Source organism: Vigna unguiculata, chromosome 7, assembly GCF_004118075.2.
Source record: "Vigna unguiculata cultivar IT97K-499-35 chromosome 7, ASM411807v1, whole genome shotgun sequence".
Classification (NCBI taxonomy): Eukaryota; Viridiplantae; Streptophyta; class Magnoliopsida; order Fabales; family Fabaceae; genus Vigna; species Vigna unguiculata.
Genome location: NC_040285.1, coordinates 18180432 through 18197801, shown reverse-complemented (window position 1 = coordinate 18197801; position 17370 = coordinate 18180432). Strand labels below are relative to the sequence as shown.

The 17370-nt window shown below is 33.8% G+C and overlaps 2 protein-coding genes across 5 annotated transcripts; both read left to right on the top strand.

The window, feature by feature from the left end:
• The first annotated feature begins 2336 nt into the window (after positions 1-2336).
• LOC114191246 (protein FAR1-RELATED SEQUENCE 5-like) lies at positions 2337-3213 on the top strand. The gene is made up of 2 exons (XM_028080419.1): positions 2337-3156; positions 3203-3213. The coding sequence occupies exons 1-2, from the start codon at positions 2337-2339 to the stop codon at positions 3211-3213; spliced, it is 831 nt and encodes a 276-aa protein (XP_027936220.1).
• Positions 3214-6013: 2800 nt separating this feature from the next.
• LOC114192336 (serine/threonine-protein kinase 19) lies at positions 6014-14068 on the top strand. Of its 4 annotated transcripts, none has more exons than XR_003606096.1 (9): positions 6014-6225; positions 6309-6382; positions 6504-6584; positions 6733-6825; positions 7356-7475; positions 9239-9310; positions 11522-11599; positions 13193-13741; positions 13822-14068. XR_003606096.1 is itself a non-coding variant. In XM_028082029.1 (9 exons), the coding sequence occupies exons 1-9, from the start codon at positions 6141-6143 to the stop codon at positions 13647-13649; spliced, it is 711 nt and encodes a 236-aa protein (XP_027937830.1). In that variant the 5' UTR covers positions 6014-6140; the 3' UTR covers positions 13650-14068. The 4 variants fall into 4 exon arrangements, 3 of the variants coding, with proteins under 3 accessions (XP_027937830.1, XP_027937829.1, XP_027937831.1); XM_028082029.1 differs by having other exon boundaries at positions 13193-13291; positions 13641-14068; XM_028082028.1 differs by having other exon boundaries at positions 13193-14068.
• Positions 14069-17370: the final 3302 nt, after the last annotated feature.

The following is a 17370-nucleotide window of genomic DNA, read 5'->3' as shown; positions in this document are numbered from 1 at the left end:
TTGTGGAACTTGCCCGAAAAAATACAACCTATTTAAGTTGAATTTGAACAAGTTAAGTTTTGATAGACAATAAATATTTCAATTTCTCTTTTGTTATAAAGGACTTAGAAATAGGAAAGTACATCTTGTAATAGCATCACTGAGCCAATACCAATGTTTGGACCAAATTGTCCATCTTGTACAACTTTCTTATGGACACTAGCCTTCGCGGTTCCAAATTGATCCTACATAAAAATTAGACTACTTCAGTATTTATATTTGAAATACTTTTGCATTTCAAGTACGAAGGCATAACCACTAACCTTGATTGTGATTGTCATATCACCCAATCTGTTGTGCTTGCAGTCTTTGATAATGCATGCCAGAAAAGCCAACCTATCCTCATCCAACGACTTTCGGGTATGTAGTTTGGCATCTAGTTTGCTTAAGAATTGCATGTCACCATCACCACCCAAACCTGCATCGGAGTTTAAAAAATAATTTCATTTCAATTATAAAGTCAAACAAACTCGTATGATGTTTATACCGTGACGCTTGATAAACATTTTCGCTCATTTCCACCTGTCCTTCACAAATTCTTGTGTGTTTTTGGCTTCACTTGATTCCCTGTTTAATAAAACTGCTTGCACATTACCAGCTGGACCAGGAATAAGATCTATATTTGAGTTGCACTTTTTGAAAATTGTTTCCATGTTGGAGTCATCAATATCCAATCCCTCCCAAGGTTCCAATTGCGCACCTGGATTTAAATGAAAAAAAAAGTCATTATGTTAATAAAATGTTACGTAGAATAAGATAATAAAAAGCTTGATTTTTTGTTGCAATGTTATACCGACATCGCAATAGCAAGATTTGAAGGCAGAAGTTCCTACCTCTTTGACGGTGAAAGATTACTTAAGTCATATACTTTTCTTCACTTTAAGATTTGATGAAGGGGAACTCTATTTAAATCACTTTAATTGCCTATGGACAAAATTCCCAATTTACCCTAATACTTACTTTCTCATCAAGCTTTCATATGACTGAAACGTACTATTGCATTGTAATAACTATTCATGTCCCATCCACCCAGCTGGGTCATTGAATGCAAACGGATGCAACCAACATAGCATTTCATCTCCCATTTATTACGGAACAGTGAGTTGGCGCCAACTTTCATCATTACCTTACCCAACTTTCTTCAACCTCCGTGGTGGTTCATTGGGTCATTGAATGTGCACGGATGCAACCAACATAGCATTTCTTCTCCCAGTTATTATGCAACAGTGAGTTCGCGCTTACTTCATTCATTATCTCACCCAACATTCTTTAACCTCCGAGGTGCTTCATAGAGGAGGTAAGTACACCATTCATTGCTATATTAAATGAAGCATTTAATACAATGCAGTCCATCTGTGATAGTTGGACAACATACCTAAAAATATAGTCTTTAATCTACAGTTCAACAACCATAGGGTTTTGCGAAAGATGTAAAGTTGATTCATAAAGACACCCGTTAAGATATGGTTCTTCTAGTTTCCAATGTGTGGGTATTGGCCTATATAGTTGTGGTAACAATAAATGTCCAGTAACAAGCTTATTTTTATTATTATTTTTTCATTATTTTTTAATGCACAGGAAATTTATGTGTGACCAACGACATTTTCAATAAGTATGACCATGGAAAATGTGGAAGCCACCCATACGTTGGGACTAAATGACATTTCCTTGTACGGGGACGACCAAAGTCAAGCAACCACTATGACGTTGGTACCCAATAGTTGTAATAATGAAGGTGCTGACTTAGACCAACATAGGGACCCCACTATTGGGATGTGGTTCGAAACAGAGGACGAGGTCAAAAAAATTTACAAGGACTATGCTATTCGAAAAGGTTTTGGGGTGAGGATAAGAACTTCACAAAAGGATCTGGATGGGAACATTTCGTATTTGAAGTTAGTGTGCTCGCGGGAAGGAAAATATGTGTTCGCAATCCCTCTAGAAAAGAAGACACTACATACCTAAAGGAAGAATTGTCCTGCTCAAATGACTGCACTTAAAAGAGAAGGAAAATGGTGCATTAAAACTTTGGTGGACGAACACAGTCATGATATTAGCCCAAGAAAGTCAAGGCTAATTAGAGGTAATAGAATCATCAATATGCATGCAAAGAGAACCCTTGACATAAATGACGAGGCGGGAGTGCGCATCAACAAGAGTTTTCGATCGTTGGTTTTTTATGCAGGCGGTTATGAGAACCTGGACTTTGTTGAGCGTGACGTTAGAAACTACTTAGGAAGAGGCGTGCTCTTGGAAAAAATGGGGACGGCCAAGCATTGCTAAATCACTTTTCCCGCATGAGAGAACTAAATAGTAATTTCTTTTATGAGATTGACTTGGACTCCGAAGATCATATCCGTAACATTTTTTGGACAGATGCAAGGAGTCACTCCGCATGTCATGATTTTGGAGACGTTATGTCCTTCGATACAACTTACCTAACAAACAAATATGACATGCCCTTTGCACCGTTTGTGGGGATTAACCACCACGGTCAATCAATTTTATTAGGATGTGGATTACTGTCTAAGGAAGACACAAGTACTTTTGTTTGGCTCTTTAATGTGTGGCTGAAGTGCATGTCAAATAAGGCACCAAATGGTATAGTTACTGACCAATGTAAGGCAATGCAAAATGCAGTACAATGTGTGTTTCCAAGTACTCGACATCGGTGGTGCCTTTGGCACATCATGAAAAAAATACCAGAGAAGTTGGTTGGGTATGGCAACTACAATGCCATAAAAGAAGCATTTAAGCAGTTGGTGTACGACTCCATTGATGGTGAAGCATTTGAGTCTAGGTGGGCTGAATTTATCAACACACATGCATTAGAAAAAAGTGATTGGTTATCCTCGTTGTTCGAAGAGAGAGAAAGATGGGTACCATGTTACTTGAAGAATGATTTTTGGGCTGGAATGTCCTCAACACAACGAAGTGAGGGGATGAATGCATTTTTTGATGGCTTCATTAATTCAAGTACCACACTTGAACAATTTGTCATGCAATACGACAATGCCTTACGACAAAAGGCCGAAAAAGAGTACGAAGCTGACTTTGCATCCTTGAATACAACAATACCTTGTGGTTCTCAATCACCCATAGAAAGACAATTCCAAAGTGAGTATACCCATGCTAAATTTGATGAAGTTCAAAATGAATTCAGATGTAGGATGAATTGTTTTGTGAAAGATGTGAACAATAATGTTGTGCAATCAAAGTACAAAATATTGGAGGAGGTTATGTGGAATGGTCATTGTGCTAACAAGTTTTATGAAGTTTATTTTGATACTGGGAGTCATGATATAAGATGCAGCTGTCGATTGTTTGACTTCATCACCTACTATACTCAATCCTAAGCACATGCAAACATCAACACACCTAAGTGGGACTATGTGTTGTATTACACGAAAACCTTTAAATTCTGGAACCCATCTCCTTAGCATCTCCATCAGCAGAGGTTTTGAGATATTCAGAGGTCTATCCATTTGCAAACACCATTTGAAAGGTGTACCTTCTACCTTTGAACGATGTATATCTTTTAGTACACAGTTCAGGTGAACAATATATTGTGTTTTAACAAAATCACGAACCCGAATCTATTAAGAAACATATAATAAAACAAAATATTATTTTGAATTCAAATATTTGTTAACAAAAATTTCGTAAGAATATCAAACTTACCTTCTTTTCATCCTGGTTTGGCAGCTTTCGCTTAACCATTGCGACGTAACAAAGAAATGTGCACACCTACTTAAATTCTTCTGAACTGATGATGAATGAACCAAAATTCTACCTGTAACAACATCAACAACCCACACAAATTATTTCAGAAAACCATGGTTAATGGTGCAAGAAAACCATTACTGTGTCACTCTACTAATTATGAATTTATTTATTACTTCATTAATTAAATGAGACTTAAGAAGAACACACAGAGTCAAGGTCAATTTCCATGCTGCTAGCCAGCAACATCAATTGCAGCTTACTAAACTTTCATCATAACCAAAAGGATAAAACTCATGCATGTCGGATTGAGGAGTTATGAAAAGGGCAAAACTAAGATGAATTTCCTGAGGTACACTTTTTGTTTTTCTCCAATTAAAATTAAAGTTTCACCTCCTAGCTTCAACAGATCTTTAATACAAACCTCTATTATGGATATTGCAATGTCAAACTCCAACTCTGATTGGACAACAGTACCATAAACACGTAAGAAATTGCATTGAAGTTTTTTCCTTAATAAAACCCATAAAAAATAGCATTGTTCTTCCAGTAATGTACGTAGTTTTTTATCTTACACATTCTTCAGGTTCTAGTATACCATTGTAGGATTCCTACACCTGAGAGGGAACATGTATTTTCAAAAGTAACAACTGTTGCACTAAAATAAAGAATCCAACTACTTCTTTCAAGTACCTTAAAAACACTATAATAGTCCAGATTTGGGTGTGAGATCCTCCATGCAAAATCCCTTACTGGTACAAAAGTTCATTAACTAACTGTAAAAGCATTTCCACAGCAATAACATTAGCTTCCTGTATCATAGTTTTATACTGTCCCGAATCAACTAAACATTCAATATTCAAACCTTAATAGCAAAACTACTTTCAATATTCCATTAAAAGGATTATGACTAGCACATTCATGAACCATTGCACTATAAACAACAAACTATCTATCTAATTAACTGAAAACGGATACCTTAAGGATGCTCCCCGTGATTAAGGGCCTTTTGTATTTGACCCCAATGCCACTTCATTCGTATTCTCGAGTAATAATCATATGTTTATGCCAAGACTTATGGTGTGTTTGTTTCAACGCAAATTTGCTGAAGTAATTACTTCAAAATAAGCTAAACCAAATATACATTGGCCAACACATGTTTGTCTCCACTATTTGCAATGTAATCTTCCAAAATTAATTTGAAATGAAGATTTTCTGTTAAGACTAACTATTGTCCCTCTTCCAATTTCATAGGTCCTCAACATCAACACATCGATCAACCACACTCACAATCCCTTGCAAACTGAGAAAACCCTGAAACTACAATTCTCTCAAGAAAGAAAAATCCTAAGAATCCCATTTTCATTTTTCTACCGAATCGAAAAGTTAAGGAGACGAAGAGAATCAAGCAAAACCAAAAATCAACGTCGCAAGGGAAAGCAAAACAAAGACCTTAATGTAATAACAATGCTATTGATCATGATGATAACAAAACACTTGTGGGATGACACCGTCGACACTTCAATTTTCGTCTCACCTCCGGCAATGGCACGAAGCTGTCATAGATATCACAAGGAGCACGTCAGTTTCGGATGAAAACCCTAAACCCCAAAAATACATTCCACTCCAAGCAGAAATGGTTTCCAATCAAAACCCTAAACCCCAAATTGATTTATAATCGAAAATGCTAACCTGCAACTTCAATGCTCTCCGTCAACCACCATCGGGAACGTTCCGCTGTGATTTCGTCTACCACCGTCGGGACGAACTGCTTTCGTGTAGGTGGACGAACTGTTTTCGTGTAGGTGGGATTCGATGTGCAACGATAATGGGTTTGGGTGAATGTAGCGGAAATTTTAAGCAATGGAAATGTGCAGGAGAATGGTTCTGTATCACCATGGGGAAGGGGAAGAAAAGGTTTAAGAAGGGCAAAAAATGAACTCCAATGCGCGGGAACAGTTATGTGAAAGACAATCTATTTTTTGAACCCACGTCCCTATTCTTCAATTCTCTCTCACACGTGCGGTTTCCATTTTTTAACTCAAAAAAAATCATTTTAATACATGCCACTTCACTTTGTCAAAAAATTTGTAACATTCACTTTGTTAAACAATCATTTTCCCTAATACAAAATAAAATAAATAGGTGGCGTGCATTCACACAATTTAAAATAGAAAATTAAAAACATATGTCACAGCCTGCCATGTAAGAGATGTCAAAAATTTGTTGGCACTATATCACTTTTCTAACAGAACATCTGAAGTATAAAATAAGTTAGAAAGTTATATTATTAACGGAGTGTAATATATTTTTTTGAAATCAATCTGACACCGATTACGAGTGGTGTGCAAATAGGAATTTGCAAGCACGCGCAGTCCATGGAGAACTTTCCAGAATCTTCATCGAAAGGTACGAAACGCCGTCGAGATGAAGATTCCGACGCCGGAAATACATCCTCACTCGGTACGCAATGCCCCTCTCCTATCTATATGTTATGTTTTTTGAATCGCTTTGTAGATTGGACTAATCTTAACCACAATTAGCAGAGGACGATCTTACGTTCAACGATACCTTGGTTGCTCTTCGAATCATGCGAGCGCAGTTTCCCCACATTCACAAGGTTAGGTTACCGTTAACTACTTGCGAGTTCAGAATTTTAATTTTAATTGCATTCTCCGATCGTTTAACGAATTAGTTATTCAATCTGGATTTTAATAGTGGTATGGTGTACTTGTTTCTAGGGTTCGGTTGAGCCTTTTATATTGAAGTCACAATTGTATAGCAGTGTGAAGGACAGAACGCAAGTGGATAGGGAATTAGAGGTCTGTTTGTTGAGGAATTTAGACTTAGTTTGGTAAATGTAATTCGCAACTCAATACTGTTTCCTCCTCTCTTACGTTATTGCTAATTTATGCGAAGGATTTCTGTTGGATTAATGTGATAATACTAATTAATTTACTTGTGGTGCAGTCTCTGAGGAGGGACAAAGTTTTGCGTCTTTTCAAATTAAATACAGGACAGGATGATCATGCCGTAATGTTTTTGGATGACTACCTGAACCAGGTTGGTTTCCTGTTTGAAACCCTCTTCCCCCAGTTTACACTGTTGTGAGAGTTGGCACTTTTATGTCATTCAACAACTTTATATTGAGAATGTGGTTTTTATGTATCCTATTGTTGAGTTATAACCATTTCTTGATAAAATATGTCATGTGTGCTTATTTTTATTTTTTTGAAAAGCATATATGGTATTAACAACAGGTCCTGGGACAAACTATCCAATAAAGTGATATTTAGTGATGATGTGTGGTTACAACTTACATTTGTGTGAAGTGTAAACTAATCCGTCTTTGTATATATGTAAATTTATGTGTATAATTTAGTCTCAGGGATGTTTTATTTGGCCATAATGGCAAACTGTTCTATAATGAGAGACGTTTCCTTATTTTAGAAAGTTTTTTTCCCTTTCCAAGTAAAAAGATTAAATTTCGTTGGTGCTTTTTCTTATCAACGACCAATGTGTATCTACTGACTGAATTATGCTTAATTGTTGATAAACTGATTTCTTTACCTTGTCTAACTATTGATGCATAGATAGATCGTGTTGTGAAAAGAATGGAAGGAAAGAAAGTAGAGGAATATGAAGTTTTTGGGTGGTTGAAGACTCATGTTCTAGATTCAAAGCTTGAAACGGGTATTGAACATCATGAGCTTGTGAGTGAAATACTCAAATCAACATATTTTGATTAATCCTTTCAATTTCTACTATTTAACCGTCTACTCAACAAAGAAGTTTATAACTTGACAAAATGCCCTTATTTGGGAGTATTGAATATAATGAAAAGTAGGTTTAGGATTATTCTCCCTTGTGTAAAAAATCACATAGGGTGAATATATTTATAATAAAGAGTGATCCAAGTATATATGGCAACCAAACATAAATACGGTAAATAAAAGATATTGTTACAAATAATATCAACAATATCTAGCTATATCAAACAATGCTTATGTTTTCCTAATAAACATAGACGATATGTTTCCCTAATTAACGTAAAAGACAATATATCTAACACTCCCCCTTCAAGCTGGTACATATAATTGTATGTACCAAGTTTGTTACAAATATAATCAATTTTTGGTCCCCTTGAAGACTTAGTGAAAATATCTGCTAACTAATCATTTGAGCTAACGAACTCAGTCTTGATGTCTCCAGATACAATCTTCTCTTGAATGAAATGGCAATCAATCTCAATGTATTTGGTTCTCTCGTGAAAGACGGGATAAGAACTGATATAAAAGCAGTCTGATTGTCATATATATAATTTGAGTGACACCTCCAAACTGTAACTCTTTAAGCAATTGCTTAAGTTAAACAAGTTCACTAGATCTTGCCACAACACTTTGTTTCTTGCTCTTCCAAGAAATTAAGTTACCACCAATGGAGACACAATACCCGAAAGTAGATATTCTATCAGAAGGAGATTCTGTCTATCAACATTTGAATAGCAAACAACTCTTGTATGGTTATTGGAATCATATAAGAAACCTTTTAGAATTGAACTTTAACCCTAACTCAACCCAACAAAACTGGTTTGTAAGGTGATGTTTGCACCCACTTTATATACTATCAACTCACCTTATATCTAGTTGTTGTGGGATTTCCAACACTCCCCCTCACGTCGTGGTATATATATCTCGTGCGTGAGACTTGACATTAATGAGTGGTCTGATAGCGGTTTAAGAGCGGGTTGAACAATATGCCCAACAAACAACAAATCTTGCTGGGATAGAATATGATCTAATAATGACTATGATACCATATTAAGAAGTAGACTTTAAGCCTAATTCAATTCTACAAAATCGGCTTATAACATGAGGTTTGTACCCATTATATATTATAAACTCGCCTTATCTCTAGTGAATGTGAGACTTTCAATATGGAGAATACAAATGCATAATTTGAGAACCTGATTGATAGGTTCAACTAGTAATACTAATATCGAACAAATAAGAACAAAATATGCCTGATATTACTCACACAACACTCTTTCTGCCAAAGAGTAGAAGACAATGTTCTAGAATACAATTGAGGGACTTCGAGAGATCCTCGCTCTCCTACAACCACTTAGGTCCTAGAATACTAACAACCCCTTTTTCCTCCTAATCCTCAACTATTTTAAAATAGTCAGTTACATGACAGTTATAAAAGAAAAGAATACAGATGCAGAGGTTATAACTTTTATTTTAGTTATTCCTCCTTTCAGTCCTTTTATTAACTATTCCAAATCTATCATTGGCATGCCCACATTTATAGTGATTAATATTAAATACTAATATTGGAACATATTATTCCTTTTTACTAGCTGTAATCTTGTGGTCTGATAATTTTATTTAAAACAAAAATGTTGGTCAATATTTATATTATCCCAGGACACACTAAATGGTTTTCTGTGCTGAGGATGGTTTTTTTGATGCAGTGCTCACTCTTGTCACTCGGGGGAAAGGTGAAGGAGAGTCACATCTCTGTTCTAATTAACGCAGGCGTCCTTGTGAGTAAAGTGGAGTATAAAGCATTGCTTTATTATTCAGGCATTTTTGTGTTTATAATCATCACAAAAAGTTAATGATTATAAACAGAGCATTAAACCTTTAATGACAACTAAAAGAGGCAATCACAGTATTGTTATATTTTATAAATTAATACTTGTGTCTTTTCTTATCATAGCTTGTGAAAATATAAAATGTGAATGCTTGGGTTTTTTTCTTAGGGATTAACATTTGAGATTTTAAGAGTCTCAGTTCAGTCCTAGGGTTGCAACTTTGTTACCCAAAGTAGCAAAGTCAAATCCTGAAAATGGTGTCCTTGCATATGTGGGTAAGACTGCATACATCTACTACCCTCCAGGAATCCCATTAAGTGGTAGCTTTGTGCACTGAGTTGCCATGATTAACAGTTGGGTTTGTGATTGTAGTATACTTTTGCAACAAAGCTTGCTGTCAATGGTTAAACTTCATAATATTTTTGTTGACTTGGCTGACAAAAGCAACATCAAATAGCATTCAGATTTCTGAAAAGTATGAAGCAACGGTTATCTTGTAAATGTTTGGTTTTAAGGATGGAAAGGATGAATGTGGATAGTAAGATGTCATATTCGATGCGGGTGAAAGAGAAGAGAAGCAGTTTAAAAAATATGGTGGACCCACTGTTCTATTTCTCACCTATTTCTACTCATTTCTCTATCTCTTTCCCCATCTATTTTTTATTTCTCTTCAACCAAATACTTCTATTTTCCAGTTTATTTTTCATCTGTTTTCACTTTACAAACATATTTTCATCCAACCTATTTCTTTACTTGCCAATTAAAATAGTAATCTTTGCAACTTCTTTTGCCTAATAATATGCTTATTTATTTTCATATTGTCTTTCATAAGGACAAGAAAAGAAGATTGTATTGACTTCTCAGCTACCTGTTTCATCTTTTATTACATATTCTAAAACCCTGGCCCTTTTCCTGCATGATTTTTTATTTAGGTAGATATCATTGAAAATCTTTTAAATATGTTATGTTCTGTGTTTTCCGAGATTTGTTGATCATTGAGAATCTCGTAGCCTTTCTATAACTTTAATATGTGAAAAGACATGACAAACACCCCTTAGATTAAACAAATCACGGTTTTATCCTGCTAATTTTGGTTGTATACAAACTCTTGATTATATGAATATACTTTATGTGATTTTCTAGTAGTTTTGTGTTAATTATTCCCGTGTTAATTATTCCCTTTATATATCTGATTTTATCTAGAATGCATGTACCAATTGAGTGTCTTTGGGGAAAACAAAACAACTTAATTCATGTATATAATAAGAGCTAAACACAAGAGAGCTTTTACGTTTTAGGGGCTTAATTTAATAAGATTATTTTAAAAAACTTTATCTAGAAGCTTATTAAAATAAGGGTTTAATTACTCATTTGGTCCCTGTTTTCGTTCAAAAATATCAAGTTGGTCCTCATGTTTTTTTAGTCTCAATTTGGTCTCAATTTGTAAAAATTGATGCAAGTTGGTACTTTCTATTAAATTTCTTGAAACGAATCAACGATTTTTTATCAAAAGTGAAGCTGTTAATAAGGATTGTTTTGTTGGTGTAATTAATATAATTCTAGTGTCAATTTTGATGAAAAATTCTTGATCCGTTTCAAGAAATTTAACCAAAAGAACTAAATTATATCAATTTTTAAGAAATCAGGACTAAATTGTATCAATTTTCACAAATCGGGACTAAATTGAGATTAATAAAAAACTAGAGGACCAATTTGAAATTTTTGGACGAAAACAAGGGCCAAATGAAAAATCAAACCTAAAATAAGCTAAAAAAGGCTTGTGGAGGGTTATAAACCACTGTCACAGGTATTGTTACATGTGCAACATGTTCTTAATCATCTTCCTTCCTTTCTCGTTATAAGAATTGATTAGTCAAGATTTACTTATTTCTTTATAAATAAATTGTAATTGGACTTGATTTGATACCATAAATCTGGCATAGTATTTGATGACCAAGGTTGCATATAGACCTGGTGTTACACTGGAAATAATATTTCAGTGCTTTTCTTGATATTTATAGGCATAATCAAATACTCTCCATTTTCATCTTGTGTGCTTACATGATAAGATAACCTCCTAAAACTTCTTCCTAATGTCACATAGTATACAGTCTTTTGGTTGAATATTTATGCATAATAATTCTGCTGCAATCTTTTCAGACTAGGCAACTTATTGATCCAAACATGTATTGGTTTGCAATTCCAAACATTGGCTCACTTCTCAAGGGTATTGTTCAGGTATATGCATTTAATCTTTTCCATGTGCAATCCCTGGCTGCTTGAAACTTTTGCGTGATGTATGTTCATGTTTGATTTAGGGCATAATATGGGTACTTCAACTGAGGTATTACTGCTATTTGAGGTTAATCCACTAAATTTGAGGGCTGGGTTTTGGGTTGAAGGCTTGCATTTGGCTTGGCAAGTTATAACGTATATACCAAATAGCAAGTTAACGGATTTTTGTAACTTTTTATCAACTTTTAAAGTGCAGTGGATGCATAATGTGATTTTTAGCGCATATCATGTGCTAGGTTTACGATCACTCTTGACTGGAAGACATATTTGTATTAGACACATCGTAACATTGCTAGATAAACCTCACCACATATCTCGAGATTACCTAGCCTCTCCCTAAATTGACCGCCCTTCCCACTAAACTAAAATTTTCATAGGACATGCATTTGAAAGGTTATCAAGTAAATGATCCATTAGGTTGAACTCGAGCTGTTAAGCACCGTTTTAGGCATGGCTAAGTGCAGCTTTGAAGTTTATTGCATCAGATATTTATTCTAGAGCAGTTGAGGGATAATTCTGTGTGGATTGAGTAATTTCTTTGTCTTGGAGTGTGATTTGGGTAGCCCTCAGGAACTGCAAATATTTCATCTTTAATAAAACAAGTGATGTCGAGTTGAGGGATAATTTTGTGTGGGTTGAGTCTTTTCTTTGGGTTGTAGTCCTTTGGAACTGCTAATATTTCATCTTTAATAAAACAAGAGATGTCTAAATCCTTGAGATTTCATTTTTCTGGTCTGGATATGATAGAATAACCATTCTATCTACTTGTAAACAAAGGTTTGGTATACGATGGTGTTCTTTTCTATTGTCTATTATATCTTAATTAGTGTAATATATTTCTTATTATTATGAGGGCGAAGCTAGGTTAGAAGACTACAAGATACAAAAGTTGACCTCCCTCGTCCTCTCCCACCACCTGGATCCATTACAAACATTAAGATCATCATCATCGCCTGTCATTATTGTTTTGTGTCAACTCATTACTGTTTGTTGCTATTGCCAACATCACTTGCCACCATCACTCCTACCAGAGTTGTTGTCATCATCGCCTCTACAATTATCACTACTATCGTCATCATAGCAACCATCATTAACGTGGCTTTACCATTAATACCATCTTCATAGTATGCAGCCATTATTAATGCCACCACTTATGTTTTTATTATCGTCTTTACTACCATCATTGTTACAACAATCATGAGCTTCATTGCTACTGTTATTGTCATTTCCTTGTCCTCGTCGCTGTCACCGTTATTTATTATCATTTTGTTAATATTATTCTTTTCAAAATTATCAGTGCTATCACTAATATAACATTATTATTATTATTTGACTTTCATCATGATGTACATCAAGCATCGGATAAAATTAGCATTTATCTTGCTTTTGTCATATAATGCTCTTGCGCTACTTTGTATCCAATCTTATTTTGACCACCAAAGGATTCTTGACAGTTTAATAATATTTACATATATTTTGATAATTAGTAAACATTTTTAGAGGTAATAATGAAATTGTTTTTACTTTGTTGTCTAGGGAAGAAAGGAAATTATTTCTCTTCTCAGCCGTCGTAGGTATAAGGAGATGATGTTGTCCTCTTTGGAAAAGAAGCGTCTTCGAATGTCTCCACTTGATGTGAGATTTCATCTTCGTGATTTGATTGGTTCAGGTCATCTCAGAACTGACCAGACTCCAACTGGTTTAATCATTAGAGTCTCAAAAGATTAGAGATCCAGGAAGTCCTACATGCATGCATTTGTTTGCTTTCATCATCACTTTTATTGTCCAAGACATTTTCTCCTTTTAGAAAATCACGTTTGAGAAGTCTTAGAATTTGTGATTTACCTTCCAAACCAAGTTTGTTTGTTGCAAACAAACTTCAAATTATTTATCTACTCGTTTTGTTCATTTCGAGAAGTGGTGCTTTGAACATGTAGTGGCTTATATCACTTCAAATGCTTTTAATAGTGAGACAACTATATAGGTGACATGACCAGCTGTTTTATCCTATTTAATCAAGAAAGCTAGCTTAGTCACTTGGAAATTACTTCTATCAACTACGAACTCGGACCAATTGATGTTGGTGTAAGTCTCCTTTCTCCTTGTCTTAATATTTCCATCTATGATGTGGTTCTTCCCTTAACTGTTTACCTCATGATGAACAGAAGAACACATGTTCATGTACATTTCAGGGAACTCCTTGTTGGTACTAAGTGACTAGGTTTGGTTTTTTCATAGTTTCTTTCTATTTTGAATTTTTTGCCATTGTTAATTGGTATGATTCACTCTTTTCAAAGAAGAAAAGACTCCTATCATATTTTGTACGTAGCATAAGCTATACAATTTCTAAATTACAAGTGGGAAACTTACCTGTTTGTTATTTTAAATCCAATAGGTGCAAATTTTCATTTTTATCAATCCAAGAGGCTATCCTTCATTTGAAACAATTAGTCCAAGCTCAGGATTGATAAGTACAATAACCTTCCTCAAGCAAGTAACATTATACAAAATGGACAAACTATACTTTGATGGAATGATTATTTGTGGCCATGTTGGATTCCTAGATCTTTTCCTAACTTTCACTTGAAATCCTAAATGGTCAGAAATAACAAGATTATTGATTAATCTCAAATTAACTCCTTCAAACTGTCCAAATATACTTGCCTAGGTTTTCAGAATCAAACTTGATGAACTTCTAATAGACTTGTCAAAGAAACAATCTACTAGGCAGAGTTATTGCATGTACATCTTGTCGTTATAATTGAATATATGGAAATAATGAAGATGATTTCTTATTCTAATATTGAAATTCTTTTCCCTTGTGGACATGTATACTATTGATTTCCAAAAATGAAAAATGTGGTCTACAACATGTGCATGTCCTAATATTTTTGCATCTTTCTAGCAAACACCTAAACCTAGATGACATTGGTAGGGTTATCTCAACTGAAAAATCATGTCCTAGAAAACAACCACAATTGTATCATTGTGTAAAGGAACATATGATTCATGGGGCATTTGGATTAAGAAACAAATCATCTTCTTGGATGAAAAAGGATCATGTTCCAAGTTTTATCCTAAAAAATTCCATACTACAACCGTTTTGAAGATAATGATATTCCATTTGATAATTGTTTTGTTGTCCCTTACAATCTCTACCTGAGTAAAGTACCAAACTCATTCAAATGTGGAATGGTGTAACCGCAATACTTAAATCAAGTACTTAATTAAATACATTATTAAGGGTTATGAAATATTAATTCCTATAATGAGGACAAATTTGTTTAGATGCATAAAACCTATACATTTTGCAAAACTTCTTTGAAAACTACATTGTATATGTAAACTTTAGAGGTGTTTTTTCACGATCATGAATTAAGATTTTTAATCTAGACATACTCTAGACTATAGAAACTTGAATATACAATTGACCATGACTAAAAATTGGTGTTGGTAAATGCACACCCACTGATGTTAAAGATTGTTCCTAAGATTTTTTTATCATTATAGCATAAGATAACATAAAGGAAAATTGTCTTTTGATTAGTTTAAATGGTGATGGGATTGTCACAGTGACAAAGTCATAAATGGTATATAAATTTCAATTCCATTTGTGCTCCCATTAATAGTCTTTTGCATTGATAATATGATTTACAAGTTTTGTTACTATTGATCTATTTTCATTACACAAGCCTTGTGCTTGATCCAAATTTCTTAAAAACATAATTGGTGTCCCAAATTAAATCTATGATTTGGCATGTGTAGGTATAATTGGTATGATTTAGCATGGGTTATTAGTAAAATTGAGTGTATATAGGTATGGTATACTATATTAATAATGCATGTCGTCTTGTTGGGTATCAATGTGTAGACGTATTCATTGATTTCATCAATTGTTTCAATTTGTTGGTCAATGTTATTCTGTTGCAAAATCAGTGCTCTAGTTTGGGTATTTAAATCTTAAATTTAGAATGTGTTATTCTACGTCCTGGTAAAAAGAGAGATGGTGTCCCATTTGATGTACTGTGATCAAAATTTTACCTTGAGATCGTATAGTAGAAAATAGTGTCTTCCAGATGAATGTTTTCCTTGTTTCTTCATAACCATTCAAGCGGAATATACTCCTTTGTTCATTGTTTATAGTTTGGTTGATCTTTTGAAAAATATTTGTATTATGCTCTTATATGAATTATAATACATTACAATTAACTATATAAAAGAAAAATGTAATATTGCATTATGATAACAAAAGCCTTAAGTTGTCATAGAATTTGAAAATTGATTGGAATATAAGCATGATGCATTTATTGTTTTATGAAAAGTATCACAAATGCTACCTTGAGGAATAACATGAATAATATGTTTGAAATAACCTTCTAACTCTATCAATATGCCACAAAAAAGTTGAATTATATTTTTTGTTGCTAGTCATTGTCATTTAAAGTTAAATCTAATGTATCAATACAATATTTGTGATCATTGATCCTTTATCCCATTTGATTAGGTAAGCCAATTTTAATAAACATGCATGGTCACTTCTTTGCTCGATGCTGCAAATTGAGCGCTCTAGTGTGAGGATTGACATTTTGAATTTAGAATGAGCTATTCTACGTTCTGGGATTAAGAGAGGTGCTATTCCACTTAATGTAATGGTGAACAAAATTTTACCTTGAGATCATATAGTTGAAAATATTGTCTTGCACATAAATGTTTACCTATTCCTCTATGACCATATAAAGGAATATACTCTCTTGTTGATTGTTAATATAACCATATAAAGGAATATACCCCCTTGTTGATTGTTAAGAGTGTAGTTGATCTTTTGAAATATATCTTTATTATTCTCTTATATTATAAGAATTAGAATACATTACAATTATTATATAAAAGAGAAATATAACAATGCATTATGATAGCAAAAGGTTGAAGTTGTCATGTGAATTATTAATCTTGTGATCAAGTTATGCTCATATGAACATGTTTCAAGAATGTTGTGATATGATTTGCAGGTTCTTACTATTTATCTAGTTCCATTACACAAATCCTATGTTGATGCAAATTTCTTAAAAGCATAATTGATGCCCCAATCATTAGCTTAATACAATGATTTGGTATGTGTAGGTATAATTGGTATCATTTTGCATGGGCTATTAGTAAAATAGAGCGTGTATAAGTATAATATATTAATAATGCATGTAGTCTTGCTGGGTATTGAGGCTAAGATGTATTCCTCGATTTCATCAACTCTTTCTATTCTATTGGTCAATATTGTTTTGTTGCAAATTGAGTGTTCTATTTTGGGGATTGGAATCTTGAATTTAGAATGTGTTATTTTACGTCCTGGTAACAAGAAAGATGTTGTCCCACTTGATGTAGTGTGAACAAAATTTTACGTTGATATTGTATAGCTGAAAATAATGTTTTGCACATAAATGTTTTCCTTGTTCCTTCTTAACCATACAAAAGGAATATACTCCATCGTTCAATGTTGACAGCCTGGTTGGTCTTTTAAAAAATATATCATTATTATTATCTTATACTATAAGAATTAAAATACATTACAATTATCTATTTAAAAGAGAAATGTAAGAATGTAATATGATAGCAAAAGTTTGAACTTGTCCTAGATTTTGAAAATTGATTGGAATATGTGCAACTCATTAATCTTGTAATCAAGTTATGCATATATGAACATGTTTCAAGAATCATATATT

Coding starts and splice junctions, on each gene's coding strand:
- LOC114192336 (XM_028082028.1), top strand. CDS start 6,141: ATGGAGAACTTTCCAGAATCTTCATCGAAAGGTACGAAACGCCGTCGA. Junction 6,226..6,308: donor CGGAAATACATCCTCACTCG/GTACGCAATGCC, acceptor CACAATTAGCAG/AGGACGATCTTACGTTCAAC. Junction 7,476..9,238: donor GTATTGAACATCATGAGCTT/GTGAGTGAAATA, acceptor TTTTTGATGCAG/TGCTCACTCTTGTCACTCGG.
- LOC114191246 (XM_028080419.1), top strand. CDS start 2,337: ATGAGAGAACTAAATAGTAATTTCTTTTATGAGATTGACTTGGACTCC.